The sequence below is a fragment of the Cyprinodon variegatus genome, unplaced genomic scaffold (genome assembly GCF_000732505.1).
Source record: "Cyprinodon variegatus isolate N-32 unplaced genomic scaffold, C_variegatus-1.0 Scaffold915, whole genome shotgun sequence".
Classification (NCBI taxonomy): domain Eukaryota; kingdom Metazoa; phylum Chordata; class Actinopteri; order Cyprinodontiformes; family Cyprinodontidae; genus Cyprinodon; species Cyprinodon variegatus.
Genome location: NW_015151368.1, coordinates 42,131 through 59,381, shown reverse-complemented (window position 1 = coordinate 59,381; position 17,251 = coordinate 42,131). Strand labels below are relative to the sequence as shown.

The 17,251-nt window shown below is 40.7% G+C and overlaps 1 protein-coding gene across 1 annotated transcript in view; it reads right to left on the bottom strand.

The window, feature by feature from the left end:
• Nucleotides 1–15,456, bottom strand: part of bahcc1 (BAH domain and coiled-coil containing 1) — a 66,005-nt gene extending 50,549 nt beyond the window's left edge. Inside the window, exons 1-2 of the mRNA XM_015398150.1 lie at nt 15,278–15,456; nt 12,287–12,643 (exon numbers count right to left, since the gene is read on the bottom strand). Of these exons, the coding sequence (XP_015253636.1) occupies nt 12,287–12,458 (172 nt within the window). The 5' untranslated portion in view covers nt 12,459–12,643; nt 15,278–15,456. The remainder of the gene's footprint in view (nt 1–12,286; nt 12,644–15,277) is intronic.
• Between the last annotated feature and the right edge of the window lie 1,795 nt (nt 15,457–17,251).

The window sequence follows — 17,251 nt, the reverse complement described above, 5'->3', positions numbered from 1 at the left end:
GCCTGACTCCCAGGCTGCAGACCAACACATCACCATCCACCACACACACACACACACACACACACACATCTTTCCCTGTTTATTTGCAGCTATTTTAGTTGGAGTTTGTAACTCACTGAACCTACATTTGAGCTATTAAAAAATCAAAAGCCAGTTAAGACACTCAAACGCAACATCGTCTGATGTTCCCACTTTATGAGAGTTACAGGAAAATTTTCACAGAAGGAATGAAATGAAACAAAAAACATGCAATATTGCACCTTCTACTGTTTCAACAGCCTAAAAAAAGAATCTAGGTGTTGCTCAGAGTTTCCCGCCCGCCCAATGGAAGTCTGCTTACTGCGAGAGAGGAGGGAAGTATTTTGGATCACAGACTACATGGACACCACACACCCACCCACCCGCAACAGGAGGAAGGACCATTTTTGGTCAGGACCACAGGAACTCACAACAGGAGAGATTCTAAGGAAGCAGGAAGGGTGGGGAGCTGAGGCTTGTCAAAGTAAGTTTTTCCATGTTTTAAGCAAAGAAAACAAGAACATTTGGGGAAAGCTTTGTTGGAGGGGGGTCATATGAGACTACTTCTCCGGCTTGGGCCAGAGAAAGTCACAAATACTGCATTCAAGCATGCACACACCAACACACACGGATACACTAATGAAGAGCATAAGGCTGCTGATGTTTAAGGAAAGCCTGGGGTGAGGGTCGATAATGCAATTCCATCCCACCATGTGTGTGTGTGTTGGAGAGGAAGTGTGTTCTAGGAGTTATGGTCATTCAGTCCAACATGGCCATGCCACATTCTGTGGTCCATTAAGTCTGGAAACACTCACACACACACACACACACACACACTCACACACACACACACACACTGACTCTAAGGATCTGAAGCCCAGTATGCCCACTGTTGGATAAAATACATCCAAAGGCCAGGATAGACTGGGTCCAAAAACATCATGTCCCAATGAGCTGAGAGCAGAGGGGAAAACTTCTCCATCAATTCCTAGAGTATATTTTTGGGATGTAGAATACATAAGCTTTTAATCTCTATGAACCGCACCTTTTTACTGAAATGCTAAACTGTCTGACATAGTTACCTATTAGCTTTATAACTGATAAGAGTTATGAGTCAAAAGGAAGAATGACACGACATGATGTCATCACTAAATACAGGAAGTGTGTTTGATTGTTCACTATCTCTTTAGATAACCTTTGAAATTACATCTTGTACCAGCTTCATATTTTAAAACACAACCCAAGACTGCTGAATTTATTAGAGAATTCAGAGGAAGGAGGCAGAATTACTCATCTAATAGTCTAGAGATGAGCTTTCGTTACAAAATCTATCCCTTCATATATATATGTGTATATCTATGTATATATATATATATATAGATATACACATATATATACATTATTAATATTATTATTATTACATGTTATCATTTTTCTTGTATTTGAGATCTTAGGTATTTCTTGATTGCCCTCGGTTGCCCTCTTGTGTCTGTTTCTTTTTCTCTAACTCCCTTCTAGACTCCTCTGTTCACACCTGCTCCCAAGCTGCTGATTAGCCTGCTCTTTGTTTCTCTCTCCCATATATGCACTCCTGCTCACTCACTGTTTGCTGGTTTTTCATCATTTCTTTGCCTCCTTTTGATCATTTCTGGTTTTCAGTATTTTTGGATTTTGTGGATTTATGTTTGTGGATTTTTGCTTTTGTTACACTTTTGTTATTAAAACTTATGAGAAACCAACCAACTCCTTCTTAAACCTCCACCCAACCTAACAATTACTGTCACCCAACAAGCTTTTCTGTTTAAAAGCTCTTTCTTGCAGCAGACGTTGAGGAAAATTCTTGAGACCAAGCTGATATTTAGCAGGTGGTTGTAGTTAAATATCGAGGAGCAGATTTCACATTATTCTCCAGGAGGATTAGAGGACAGCAGTACTACAAGAATATAGGAAATAGATTTAATACATCAGGCATTTATTCATGGCATCAAAGTGTTGTAGGAAAATAATATAAATATATAATATCTATGGTAGTCAACAAACTCAACACAAAAATGTTTAGAGGATTAATGAATAAATCCAGGCAGAAACAGACCACATTTTTATTCTTTTTTATGTACTGTTCATGTAGTCTTTAGCATTTTGAGTAAACTGCTGTTGAAAGGTTATATCTGCTTGACAACAACAAGAAATGTTTGAAGCAATTTAAGTTACTATAACCCAACTGTTTCAAGACCAACTTTAACATTTGCACTGAAAAATTAAACATTTAGAGGAAAGTAGATGTCAGATATCTGCCACCAAAGAAGAACAGCTGGTTAACTGTCAACAACTACCAACAAAGGCAATGGTTACAGGCAAGATCCTAATAAATGCCAAATTCAGGTGTCTTTTTGTGTGAAATTTAGTTGGAGTCTGCTTTTTTAGACCTAACTTTAAATTAAAATCCTTTTTTGCTACTTTGTAACTGCAGTCCAGATAATGGTGATAATGGTGAAGCAGGGGAGCCTGCTATGGTTTCCTTTTTATTCAGCCTAAACACAAACATTTGATCAATAATTCTAAATTCATTTTGAAAATCAAGGATTCATCAAATTTTGCAGTCAACAGAATAAAACAAACGACAGTCAAAAAGCTTTCACCAGAAACTTTTAACAAATAAAACAACAAACTAATGAATTTACACTTTAGTTCGAATTGTCAAAAAATGTGCTGTTTTTCACGCATCATTTAAAAGAAGGCAATCTAGGATGTAGATTTACCTTCTTTGCCTTGGTCTACAGTTGTTGTTGGTCTAAAGCTGCGGAAAACTTTTGAAGCTATTTTTTGCTTTGCAGTTCCAGATTTGCAGCAGCGGTGCAGCACAAGCCAGTGTCAGCTTAAGTTAGCTTTAACTCCAGCGGAAACAAACACACCTACACAGCAGAAGCGAAGGAAGAGGGCGGCTGCACTGGTGGAGACAACATCCTTTAACCAGCAGACCCTGATTTTAACCGCATCCAACTTACCAAGCATCTATCCCACTGAGGGATCTTGTTGCAAACACTCAGTCCTCACTGCCAATGCTTAAACTGGCCATACAGTTGGGTCTGCCAGCCGGCCAGAGGCTGTGAATTTCCCTGCAGGGATCAAGTATCACATTATTATTGCAACACGCTACTTGCAAGCCATCTACAGAGCCCTTCTTAGCCTCACACCATGCAGAGTTATATCTCAGCATCACTGGAAGATGTGTGTGTGCAACCATCTATGTATAACCTTGCACGTGTATTCGTGTGTGTGTGTTCAACCCCGTTATCATACCGTATCACCCTCCATCATTGTGAGTTGAGGGGTTGTGGTTCCTAGAGAAGCACTTTACTTAAATTAGACCCTCAACGACTCGACGTGCAGGTGTGATTGTGTTCCTGCCCGCTTTGCTGTGTGTGTACACCCATGTCTGCGACTATACTGACTGTGTGGGCGTCAGAAAGTGAGCGTGCGCCTGTGTGTGAGAGGGAGAAGAGACCGAACAAGAGAGAAGAACGAGATCAGCAGACAGCAAACACGAGAGAGAGGCAGCAAGGGTGGGAGGAAAGGGGGGAGGTGGAGAGTGAGAGAAAACAGGTGAGAATAACCCAATCTGACCTTATTTCAGCTTGCTTTTCCATTCTCTATATTCCCTCATTACTGTAATATTTACACAAGAATGAAAGTTTATTTGAGAGATCAACAGAGAAGAAATGAAAAAAAAAGACGGAGAGGGATAAACAAAGGGAAACCATGGAGAAATGGAGACTTAGAGGGGTAAGAAAAGGTTTGGGAGTGCATGAATGTCATATTAGAGCTATAACTAATGAGTATTTTCTTTCTATTTCTAGAATCCCAATCTAGTTATTTATTAGTTCTTATTTTTATCTTGCAACTAGCCTAGAAAAAAGAACATAAAAAGCACAGACTACAAATGTTAAACCCTCAACAATTGATACTTTTACAGAGCATTTATAGATTTGCTGTGCTGCTTTAAATGATACTCAAATTCTAAATTTATTACTAAAGTCTTCAAAATTATTCTCAACCTGAAACAAACTAGAAAACAAGCTTTAATACAGCTTTTGTTTTATTGTGGGCAAAAAAAAAACATTGATACATGAATTTATAAAACGTGGTAACTTTAAATGTGTAGTTTTTAAATCAGGGCTTAGTAGTGTATTAAAATTATGGAAGTGGGTAAAAGAAGTGACAAAGGAAGGTCAACCACAGTCATTTCCTGCCTTTATGCTCAATTTAACACAAATAAAAAGAAAGTCCCAAACTTGGAGTGTTTTTGTGTGCATATTATTTGTTGATTTGTTAATTTAATAAAAGGAACGTTTATTTTTTAGATTATTTTACATAGTTTTATATTTTACTGCAACATCTTTATTCGTATCAAAAACTTTAAAAAAAGGAATTTGTTTTTGATAGATTTTCTTTTGTGCTTATTAAACTAATTTAAGACATCTGTTCTCTTTCAATGTATCAAAATATCTGAAATGATAAAACAATGACTTTTTAAAGGCAGATAACATCAGAATATGTGGTTGTGTTATGAACTGAGAAATCAACACATTAAAAGTTCATAAAGAACTTTGGTTGCAGATTGTAGCTTTGTACCTGGCCTTTATCAACAGAGCTAGAAGTCAAACATGATAAGCTAGAGAAAAGAGCTTTTGGAGAGTAGCAGCCATGTTTACATTTTAATCAAGTGCATAATTTAATCATATGAATCAATTATGATAGATATATTCTATAAATAGTGAAAATGTTAAAGAACAATTACCATAACATTTTAATTTGAATTTTAATATGTTGCTCAGCAAACAAAACAGCAGAGGTTGGCTGCAGCTGTCAAAGAACAGGTTTATATGACAACAAAATAAAAGCTGTTACATCTAATTCTCTAAACTCTTATTTGTGGATATTCTTAACAAAAGAGGATAAACCACATCTAAAAAATGGACCCTAATAAATTATTTAAAATTTAAAGATTTTGGGGATTCAAAAAATTCGCTTTAAAAATGGTTTACATTTAGATTTTTTATTTCAATTAAAAATATAGCAAAAATTAACAGCATGCAAATATTGAGACCAGTTGCATAGATTTAATAATATTTTTAGGTGACCTTATTTAATTTTAGAAATGATAGAGTTGACAAAGGCGACAGAACATGCACTACACTAATGATGAAGGAGGAACAAGTTGTATACAAGCAGGAGCGAGAACGCTCTTTGCTAAAAGCCTTGAAAAAACAGCACACGTTAACACACAAATCAGGTGGCTGTGTTATGTATGTGCACATGCATTCCAAATCATACCAAAACACACATCAAAACCGGGCAGAACAGACAGTAGGTGGTTATTAAAAAGAAACGACAGAAAAACAGAGAGGAGAAGACGAGACACTTTACCAGCAATCAAAGATGCAGAGTAAGAAGCCACAGAGGAAGAAGGTGGAGGCAGAGAGAGAGAGAGTCAGCTTCTAATCAGCCTGGATCCAAAATTTAGACAGGCATACACTGAGGCACGAGCAGTCCCAGTAGGATTAGGACCTCGCTTCTTTGTGTGTGGGTGTGGGTGTGTGTGTGAGAGTGTGTCCCATGAGACTGATTAGCCATGAATGACTGATGACGGATCTTTTTTTTCTGACTCTCTCTCTCTTGCTCTCTTTTCTTGTTTCTCTCCTCACAACCTTCAGCTAAGGCAAGAGCTCAGGAGAGGGTTCACTCATTCACACACACACACACACACACATGAGCACACACACACACCCCACCACACACAACTCCATGTATATTCAACAAAGGTTCCTGAATATACTTAATGCTTTCATGTGAGTCACTGTGTAACGATCCATGCTGTTCCACACAGCTGCTTCTCTCTTTTTCTTTGCTCTGGCACATGCAGAAACACACACCAATATGTACCTATTTCCCATTTAGAGCACATTGACTGTCTTTAACACCTAATGTTAAATCTGTTCAATCCAGGCCTCTACAGCAGCAGTACGGCTCCTGAATGGGAGCACCAAGGGGTGCTGCATTCACTGGGCCGTTCGACAGCTCTCCATCCTTTAACCTCACCTCCAGATGAACCTGCAACCCCCCGCCCCCCCCCCAGAAACACACACACACCTCCGTCCATCCATCTAAAACGCCTGACAGCAAAACAAACTGGACATAGACTGGCCTGAATGGAGTCCATTACAATGTGAATGAGCCAAACAGGGTTGAAATGAAAGGGATGGAGAGAAAAAACATGCAGCAGCTGAGAGCGAGGGGCCTTGACTGAGTGCAGCAGGTCAGCTAAAGTGGGGATGAGTCAGGGGTAAATGTGACCCTGAGGTGGGTCATGAAAAAAAGGCCAGTTTGGTTCTGGTCGTGGTTATGATGAGGGGTTGAAGTGGTTGCAGCGATCTTGTTTAGTTGTGTGTAGACCTATAAACTGCAGAGACTGGGAGATGTGACTTTGCAAGAGGAATGCAATTAAAACTAAAGCCCATTTAGGGAACCATGCAAGGTTTTCTCGATATGTTCATATCTGCAGCAGAAAATGCTGCACAGTGCCTTCAAAAGCATTAACACCCATTAAAACCTTTACATTTTGTGACATTTCCACTGGAAACTTTCATGTGTTTCTATGCAGTGTAATGGTATAACATATTTCACAGCCAAATTTACTCAAAGTTGACAATTAAGGTATTTCTATTCTAATGATTTATTTAGGATTTGATGTAAATGAAGAGAATCATGGATTTAGTGATTTTTGTGGAGTGTTTATTTGTAAGTTTCCTCCCAATCTTCTCTTTAAATTACCTCCAGTCCCTGCGAACCATTTTTTAAATCATTCTTCTCTGATTAATGCCCTCCTTGCGTAGCCAGTCAATTTGGGTTGACATCCATGGTTTGGTAGGTTTGCAGCTGTGCCAAAGTCCTTCTATTTCCTAATAATGGATTGAACTCAGAGCTCAGAGATGCTCCAAGCTCTGTTTGTTGTTTTATGACCAACCCCTGCTTAACAAGTCTCTACTCATTCACCCTGACCTGCCAGCTGTGTTGCTTGATCTTAAATCTTAAGCCTTCACACTTCAGCTTTATTTAACCATTGATTAGGTTACATACAAAATGGCTCTTCTAATTGGTCAATTCTGTAGGCAAATGACTACATGTTTTAAACTGTTTGTAAAAACAATATGACACCAAGTTTGAACTTTTTCTTCTATTTCATGATTGCACAGTGCTTTGTGTTGATCTGTCACAAAAAAAAATCCCAGTAAACAGGTGTTATTGTGAGAAAATGAGAACATTTTCATGGGGTATGATTATCTTTCAAGGTCCTGTGTTTGTAAATGAATGTGTGCAGCACCCTTTCCCACACGGTGCAAGAAGCTGCTTTAGCTCTGTGTTTAAAGCATCATTTTTCCTCTTATTACAACAACTTCAAAGGGTTTTAACTGAGCCCTTTCCCCGTGTTGCCAAATCCTCCAAACTTTTCTGATTTAGTAAGCTGGCTTCGGGCCGAGCTGCACTGGGACAGGCCCGTTAACAACCAGCCGTTTGCTGGGAAGAGAAAAGAAGAAGGGAGAAACAAACAAGGCAGAAGGAGAAGCAGACCGAAACTGAGACAGAAATGAAAGAAGTGCTGAGAGATGCAGGCCTGCTAACAACACATGGAAGAGAAGGGTTGCTCAGGGAGGAAGACAGAGGCGGGAGATGGATATAAGAGGTGTGGGGATCGATTGAAAAGGGAGAGGAGAGCAGAGGCAAGCAGGGAGGAACATGGCTCTGAGGAGAAGGAGGAGGAGGAGGGCTGGAGCACCACTCCAAGAGCTGAGAGGAGTGAATGCCCTGGTGAAGGGGAAGGGAAAGAGGAAAGCAGAAGGGGGAGGGGAGAGGAGCACGGAATAAAGTCTGGCCAGAAAGGAAAAGAACAAGAGGGAGGAGAAGATAAAGAAGAAGAGCAAGAAGCGGCCACATGGACACAGGAAGTCTGGCACTTTCCACTGAGATGCCAAGTCATCAGATGGCGGTGTGTGTTCACACCCGAGAGATGTTGCAACCAAACGCGCCTCACTCCCTTCAAATCACTGCTACCAACAATAAGCAGCTGTTCTCCGCTTGGATGAGAGCTGGAGAGGAAACAAAAGTCTTTCAGTCCGAAGCACATGCGCTTTGGAGCAAAGCAAACCTCAGCGTCACCCTAAACTCCACCATCAAAGCGACTTCTGCACATTATGTCACACTTTTCCTTTAACTCTGCACTGATTCAAGCTCTTATGCGCCTCCATTCCCATCCATCTCTTATTCCGGGGTTAGTTTGATTAGATGCAAAGAAGCACTCAAGATGTTTAAATGGTGTGAAAAGTTTGGAATTTAAAAGCACAAAGAGCTTGATTTAAAACAAAAATGTTTCACTGAACTTTACCGGACCTAATTACTGATTTAATGCTTTCAATAAATCAATAATTTTTAAACAGTCAGACCCATTGAGCCATTTTACAAAATGTTCTGTATAAAACAAACAAATGCTACATTTAGAAATGTTCTCAAAAATGAATTTCTCTGATATTTCACTCAAGACAGAGTCAGTAAAATGAGGGCTGCATAATATTAGGAAAACCCAGAGCTGATATATTTTAAATGCTTAAACATCAGATTTAGATACATTTTCCTCATTTTTCAGTTTTTCTTGGCAGCATTAAGATGTGCCCACAATATTAGTGTGCTATAGCATCTTCTTAATAACAATTACAAATATACTGGTATCAAGTTTAGAAAATTTACTTTAAATTTACTGTGCATTAACATTTTTATTAAAGTAAAGTTATCTATCTATCTATCTATCTATCTATCTATCTATCTATCTATCTATCTATCTATCTATCTATCTATCTAATCGCTGTTTACTGTATTTTCCCACCACTCGTGACTAATTCCAGTAGAACATTATAAAGTAGTGATTTTATTTTTACATTTGCGTCAGAACTTTTTTTTCTCTTTGAATTAAACCAAGTTGACAGTTACAGTTTTCTCCCTCCAACCTCAGCCAGGCAGGCCGCTGCCCACACCAGCTGTCGCCTCTAAGCAGGGGGTCGTCTGGCGCGCTGCACCCGAGATCTGCCCCCCATACTACCCACGGTAGAGAGGAATAAGGGGTTCATGGATAGGAAGCTCGGTGGGGCATTTATCCACTGACTCAGCTGTCTGTGTCCCAAACACACCAGAACATCCACTCTCTCTCTTGCTTTCACTCTCTCAGACACTTAAGAAGCAGAGGAGATGCTGGCCCTGGGAGTCGGGGGAAGATGGCTATTGGGTGCTGTCAGGCAGTGGTAATCTGACTGGATTACCAACCAGGTGGAAAGATTCAGCCCATCTACCCCCCCATCTCTCTTCCTCTCTTCCTTCTCAATGTCAGCATCATCTCATCTCTTCCTTTTCAACCAGCTTTAACACAGTGACACGCATTCACCCAGACTCTGTTGCCATGTCTGCATTAACCATTCAGCTGCACGTCCCAAATTCCTCACCAAACGGTAAGCAGGTAGAGGAGTGCTTAGGGGTGTGTCATAGATGCCGGTGTTATGATCAAAGCCCAGAATCTTCCAAGAACCCGAAAGATTTTTTCCAGGTATAATCATGATGAACGGACAGGGTTGACATGAAGTCAGTGTGCAGATATTAGACACAGGTTCTGGAGTTTGGTGAACAAGACTGAACATGAAGTGAATTAGAGCGAGAGGGGCAAGAAAGACTCCACTGGGAGATTATCTGCTCCGACAAAACACGGGGAGTTAAAAAAACTGAAGCCTTCAGAGTTGTGAATGACTGTTTGTGCTGCATGACACTAATGTAAACTTTAATACAAGGTCACACACAAACGAACGCCCCCTCTCCCTCTCTCTCTCAAACACACACACACCCCACCATGTAAACAAAAACCGTCTGCTGTCTGGGAAGTAACACACCTGTTCAATGACAAGCACTGCCACTCCCTCCCCAGTCCTGCACACCTGTGCTACTTCAGGCTAAACCTAACCCTAATCTTATACACACACATAAACACGCACATGCAGTATAACTACTGCTGCCAGAGGCTAAGATCACAGAACAGGAAAAGGGGAAAAAAGGGAGAAGTGAATAAAACCGACAGAGTAAAAATAAGAGGAAAGAGGGCCCCAGACAGATGGACAGACAGACTCAAAGGTTTTCCCAGCACTTCTATCTGTAATCTGAACGCCTGTGTAATATCATTGTAGGGCTGAGTCCTATGGCGCTGGTATGCGTCTGTCATTCCACCACTTTGTCAAGAGAAACCATATTGAAGCAGACACCATGCTGATCTAAATGAGAGGCTTCAGCAAATTGATGGATTGCAGGTTCTCTGGGACGTGAAAAAATGGCAGAACAGAACAGTCCTCCTTTTCTTCTATTGTTTTATTTCTTTGAATTTCTGTAAGTGATACAGTGAATCTGATCAGGCTATAAATGTGTGAGTGCATGCATGCATGTGTGGGTGTGCTGCAGCTATATTCTGAAGCAAGCCCACTCCTGCTCATCGATGCCCAGCTCCGCATCATGGTTACCCCCTGTGAATAAGCCTAGGGCCAGGCATACAGCTCCCTGAATCTCTAAGGGGGGCAAGGACAAAGGTAACCCCCACCCCATCCCATCCTAACCTCAAACCAAACACACACATACATACACAAACCCAACCCCCCACCCCTAAACAACAGTCCTCCATGCCCATCATGTCAGTCAAAACCCCATAAGGGACATGCATGGAGAGTCTGAAAATGTGGAATCTCAATACAGTGTCATGCACTTTGAGACGCAGTGAGAGGCCCTCTTGAATATATTTCAATAGCATTATCACCCTAAATTACAATACTTACCCCCCCACCACCCTTTAACAGTACTGAATTATCTTCAGAATGGGCTTTAAAATATCTGTCAAATTATCATTTCAATTGTTTTGAAGAAAGAGTGTTAATGTTTGGTTTAAAAATGCCATTTTATTTTTTATTATAATTTTAGTCAAATCTGAGAAATAAAGTCCGTAGAAAAAATCAGAATATTTTATATGAATAATTCAGATAATCTGAATCAGAATTTTTTTTTCTTCATTACTGAACATCTGTAATTTACATGCAGATCTATTCCATATAACAAATAAAAAAATCATAAAAACAGAGATATAGATGGTGTTCAGTGGTGCGCTATAATCTGAGTCCTGCAGACATCCATAAATATTCAGAAATATATATATATATATATATATATATATATATATATATATATATATATATATATATATATATATATGCGTGTGTGTGTGTGTGTGTGTGTGCCTCTTCATATAGTTTTATGAGACAAACAGTATCTAGACATCAATCCACTGCTTTTTAAGAAACCATATCTCCATTGAAATAACACTTCCTACTTTCTCCAGCTCTGTTACAACATATGCAATTGAAGAGTTTCAGAAATTAGCAGACATTTCTCTTTCTTCCTTTCTTTTCCTCTGCGCGCACTCATACACTCGCGGAGACACACTCCTCCCTTATTGAGACAGGATACCAAAGCTACTTGTTAAATCTAATGCATGCACTGTCAACCCATTTGCACCCCGTCACGTCCCCGCTCAATATAGAAACCGGATTTTCTAGTATTACTCCTCTTTACTCCCCACCATTACAACACACTCAACCCCACGTTTGGGACCATCAGGACCTTCAGCTCACACAACGGCACCGTCCCCAAAAAACAGATTTAACAGCAAACCACTGTTTGATATGATAGCAAATGATTCTTTGATATAGCACAATAAATAATCAAACCTAAATAAATTCAATTTTGGTAATTATAACAAAATGAAGACCTCTTAAAAAAAAACAATAACAAGATTGTTCCATTGTTTATTCAAGTAATGTTTCCTGAAACCAAGTCATTGTGAGTTTTTTTTTTTTTAATCAATGGCTAGAGGACCTAGTAAATAAAAACAATCCACATCGTAAATGTTTAACTGGATCTCATTTGTAAAATCAGGCAGCTTTATGCGTTCGTTTCAGAGCTGCTGCAGACATGCAGGGTCCCCTCTCTGCCTTTGAGTCCCAAACAAACACCAACTGCGCTGATTTTGGGTCTGTTTTCCATTTTGGGAGTTTGTAAAGTCTTTAAAATCATGCTTATTAAGTTTAAAATACGATTCTTTCAAACACAGAGAAAAAAGAATCGCATTAAAGACACCGACCTGAGTGCGGACCCATGGGGAGGTGTGATGAGAAGTACTTCCCGGGCTGGAAGTGTGCCGGGTGCTGCACGGAGCCGTGGCCGCCCGGCGCTATCCGAGAAGCGGCGCTGTGCACCAGGGCGCTCCGCTCTGCCAGTAGGTGGTGCGGCGGGGCGAAATCGCGGCTTTCCATCCTGCTCTTTAAAATCCCCACAAATTCCGAAGCAAAAGCGAAAAAAATCCAGAGGCACCGAAGGTTTCAGGCACCCAGATCGCAAAAATAAAATAAAATATAAATATGATCCCTCTTTATGAGCTTCGCGCTCTCCTCGCTGATCGGAGCGCACTGCACAGCAGAAACAGTGTTCCCTTCATGTCCTGCGGAAAGAGAGAGCAGGAGACAAGTCAGAGCCAGGCAGTGATGAAGTAAAGGCTGAGAGACAGTCCCTGAGAAAGTTTATACAAATTCACATTAGCTATTTATTATCAAAAAGCGATGGAAACTAAAAAAAAACTCCTAAAAAGATCCGGATTAATATAATCTGGCTCTGTTTTCACGATGATTGTTCCACGAATTAACGTGCATGGAAACAGTCTTGTTGGCTTTATACTGGACATTCACAAACACACCTATTCACACCTACAAACACATACTCACACTGACATTATTCCCCTCAAACTAAACTCAACACACACAGAGAGGAGCGCAACAAATGAATACGGAATAAAATGGCACAGTTTGCTCAGGAACAAACATCTAATTCACACATGGCAGCAGAACAACGCTTCGAGTTGGGCTAAGCAACCCTATCTGCAGAGGTGCATTGGAAATACATTTAGTCCCGACTCAACCAGGTCAGACCTGGCTGCTTATACTTGCGCAAAAATTCACTCACCGTTTTTGTGAGTGAATCCTAAAATGCTCCGAGTGTAACATGAGTTGGAGGGTTTTTGATTGATTGAATTGCCATATTTAATTAAACATTTGTCCTAATTTTGTTAAACAAAGGGGAGGACGCAACATAAAAACCAACTTGTAAATAAAACATTATTTGCGAGCTTTTAAATCACCAGACTGGTAAAATATTGTGTATTTCTGCTCTATGTTTAGCGCCACACCGTACTCCCAAACACCAATCATTCCCTCTTCGCTCCAGTGCGAATGGATGCAGCAATAAGCAGTGAGTAGCAATGGACGTTAGATCAATTATATAGCCCTGCACGTTTACTTAAATGGGGCTCTCTGAGATGTGCATGCGTCGCCTAGCAGCGCACCTTCATCTATTAGTTTTCCCGATGCATGACACGTCCATCTAACACCTTGTAGATTCTGATCGCACCTCCACCTCCAAGAAACCGACGATAAAGGGGAACAAAGAAAGAATAAAATGCTCTGGTGGACCGGGGGCTGCAGAAAGTTCACACACACACTTTTTTCTGACACACACATCAAGCTTTTCCTGATTTGTTTATTTAAAGAATAACATTTTGCACAGTTCATTTGATCTAACAGATCGAGTTGTCATGACTGTGTGCGCTTTGTGCGTAAAACACTCACGTATATTTATAAATAAATACCGACCGGGTTTCCTCGGACTCAGAGCGCATTTAAATTATTAAATTTCCTTTTTGTTTGAAAGCCTGGCGTTATCTCTGCGGTGCATATCTGCTCGGCAGCACTGGGAGAAATAAAAGGGTAAAAAAAAAAAAATGTGGTGGGGGACGCAGGCTGGATGGGCTCCTGACTCCCCTCTCTCCGGGGCCCTAAGGCTGTGAGAAACAATGGCCCTTCTCCGCGGGGGCATCAATCACACACCACTCTCCTCTTTGACGTTTGTCTATAGGTTTTTTACATTTTCGGCCCATAAACACACATCTCAGAGTGTTTACATTCCACGTCAACAGAAACGCCACTCAGTCCCCCCGTGTTCGACAACAATCTACGACTCAAAATCCACGCAAAACTGCAACGCTGCGAGCAGCATCATATTCTAAGCGTTTTGGAGCTGTTGCTGTGCGCGTATGATGCCAGTCAACCTGGAAAGGCTTTAGCCTTCCTCTCATCCAAGCGAGACTCCTCTCAGACACACACTACCACACACAGAGGGACGAAGACAGAGAAGAGGTCAAACTATCGCCAGACTGAAGTAACCCACCGCTGGTCAAGGCAGCATTACACGGACTCCAGACAAAAGGCAGAAAATCTGCAAAGCATTGTGGTTAACAGACTTCCTGCAGTGGAGGTTTCGACAAAAGAAACACCTTTTGTGCTTTTTTACCAGGGAAAATGTATCACATCACATTTGTTGAACTTAAAATAAAACTAATTTAATCCAAAAGCTTTAAAATGACTAAGCGTCTCGGCTTCTTCGGCCTACCTCGTCATCTTTAGGGAGATTGAAATAATAAAAAGCAGAACTGACGCATTGGACTAAAAAAACTAGGCCGTCCCGGAGTAGAGAGAGTGGAGCCAGGGCTACAGCCGACTGGCTCGGCTTCTTCCTCAAGCCGCCGAGGAGCGCCGAAGTCTGGACACCTACACACACTCACACAGCAGGAAACTAAAGGACAACATTCAATATTTCAAAAACAGGCTGTTCTTGTGCGCCTGTAATAAAGGATTGAAAGAAAGGGCAGGTAATGTGTGTTTTAAAGAGAGATCATGGCAAGATGTGACACACACACCCACACACACAGCTAAGCCATCCTGCTGCTGCATACTGTTCAGGTGGAAATACACTGACTGAGTCTTTACAATACTGCAGTCTGCTGTTTCCCTGCTTCAGAATAAAGACTGTCTTTGTTTAGTTTTTTAACCATTTTTTTTTTTAAATACAAGCCTTCATCTTATAGTCTCTAATTCCGCTTTCATGTAAAATAGTCAGTTCCCCCATCTTCATAAAGAAAACTTCCCATTTAAGGCTTCTTATTTAACATAAATCTTTCAGTGGAAGAATTTAACTTAAACCGATATTCGCTTCAAAAAAAGTATAGAAATAATTTTCGACTTACTGGTAACTTATATCCGCTTCAGAGCGATGAGGCTAGAATGAAGGGGAAAAGTAGAAAAATATTCACGTGAAAATCCCCGAGTCGCATAGATGAAACATGTGGGATTGATTACATCCTAACGCTGCTGCTGCAGACTGCGCTGTGTGTGCGCTCAGCTGAGGTATGGGAGAGACGCATCATAGAAGTTCAGGCTTGTAGTGAATCGGGGCTCGTTCATGCAGTCGGAGACTCAGACACGCCGCGAGGGGGAGGAGGAGGAGGGGGGGGGTGAAGGGGTGTGTGCGCGGGGAGGAGTGGACGCGCAGGCCTATTGGTTTGTGGATGACAATGTGAAAGCGTGCCCGTGGGGCGCTCCCCCTCCACCCCAACAGCTCTTTACGCACGCACGTATACGCACCAACATTCAAGCGCACACACAGCGTCTCTCTCTCACACACACACACACACACACACACACACACACACACACACACACACACACACACACACACACACNACACACACACACACACACACACACACACACACACACACACACACACACACACACACAACACAGCCACTACCACCACCACCCTCCCTTTCCACGGTAAACACTAGCTGCTATTGGCTGCAGCCGGGAGCCAATGAGAAAGCCGCTGGAGCCACGGAGCGAAACGGCGGGCGTTTGATTTGCAACCCTCGGCGCGCTGCGTGCTGGAGCAAATGCTAGGAGACAGGCGGCACAGCTCGGAGCTGCTTTTATAGAGAGAGGAAAGGAGCCGAAAGAAGCTGGCGCAGCCTGCAAAACAGCAGCTTTTATTCCGTGTGATCCCGCTGCAGCTGAGTTCAAAATATATTCTGATTGGACCAGATCGTTATTTTGCTCCGTGTCAGCGCTGATGTGATCGTTTATTCTTCGGATGCTCCTTCGGGGAAATCCACTTTTACATTTGATTTAGCCTCCGTTTCCCCTGATGAAGCAGATCGCGCCGGTCTCACATACATTGGAAAAAGGGAAGCTTTATGTGTGTCATTAAATTGATCAAAACTTTAATCTAGTATTTAAATTTGTATATACCAGACATATTTAAGGGCCCATGGATTGCAAGTCTAAATATGTTGTACATTTTAACAAACAAGTGAAATGTTGTATTTAACTGTCTCTGGATTAAAAAAAAAAAAAAGCTTTCTGGCTTAATCACAATATATTCTGTAATATTTACACAACTACTACCTCACGTGTGCACTCTTATTGGGATTTGATTCAAACACAGTTTAGAATGTCAAAGGTCAGGATTGGTTTAAACATTAAAGTTTTCTTTCTCACAGTTAATTGCAACAAAAGGTAACTTATTATATATGATATATAAGGGCTAGCAGGGTATTTGGCTTTAGTTATCTCCTTGTGTAACTATTAGGTTTCATTGATTTGATAAGATTTTTGTTTCTGAAAAACTGATAAAAGAAAAATGTTTAGAGATAAGTATTGTTGCGTATATTAGCAAATTAACATATTTTGTTGTTTGTTCTTTTGTTGATAAGCAGTGAAAATAAAGAGATTTTTTAAACTAACATGTGAGAACCAAACCAAGTTGAGCTCTTGGCAAAAATTTTAAACAAACTGCTACATGACTTTAACTTATTATTGGAAAAAAAGAGCGTTTTGAAATAAATAGCCTATTAACCCATGTCGGTTTAGTAACCTGCTATTTCTATTAAGGGCATGTGCAGCCAGCACAGTAATGCTGATACGTATAGAAAAAAAAAAAAGACGTATATTCTTTAAGAAAATGCCAATACCAACCTATACTGATGGTTAGTAAAGTTTAAATATTTTGACAAAAGTTTTTTTTTTTTTTTTAGGACTCGCCTTGACGAAAATTGGAGGTTGTGGCAGCAACCAGAAGCAGACACAGTAAATTTTAACATATATTAGGTTAAAGATACACACGGGTTAGAGATACATTATTGCTAATAGTTGCAACAAAACAA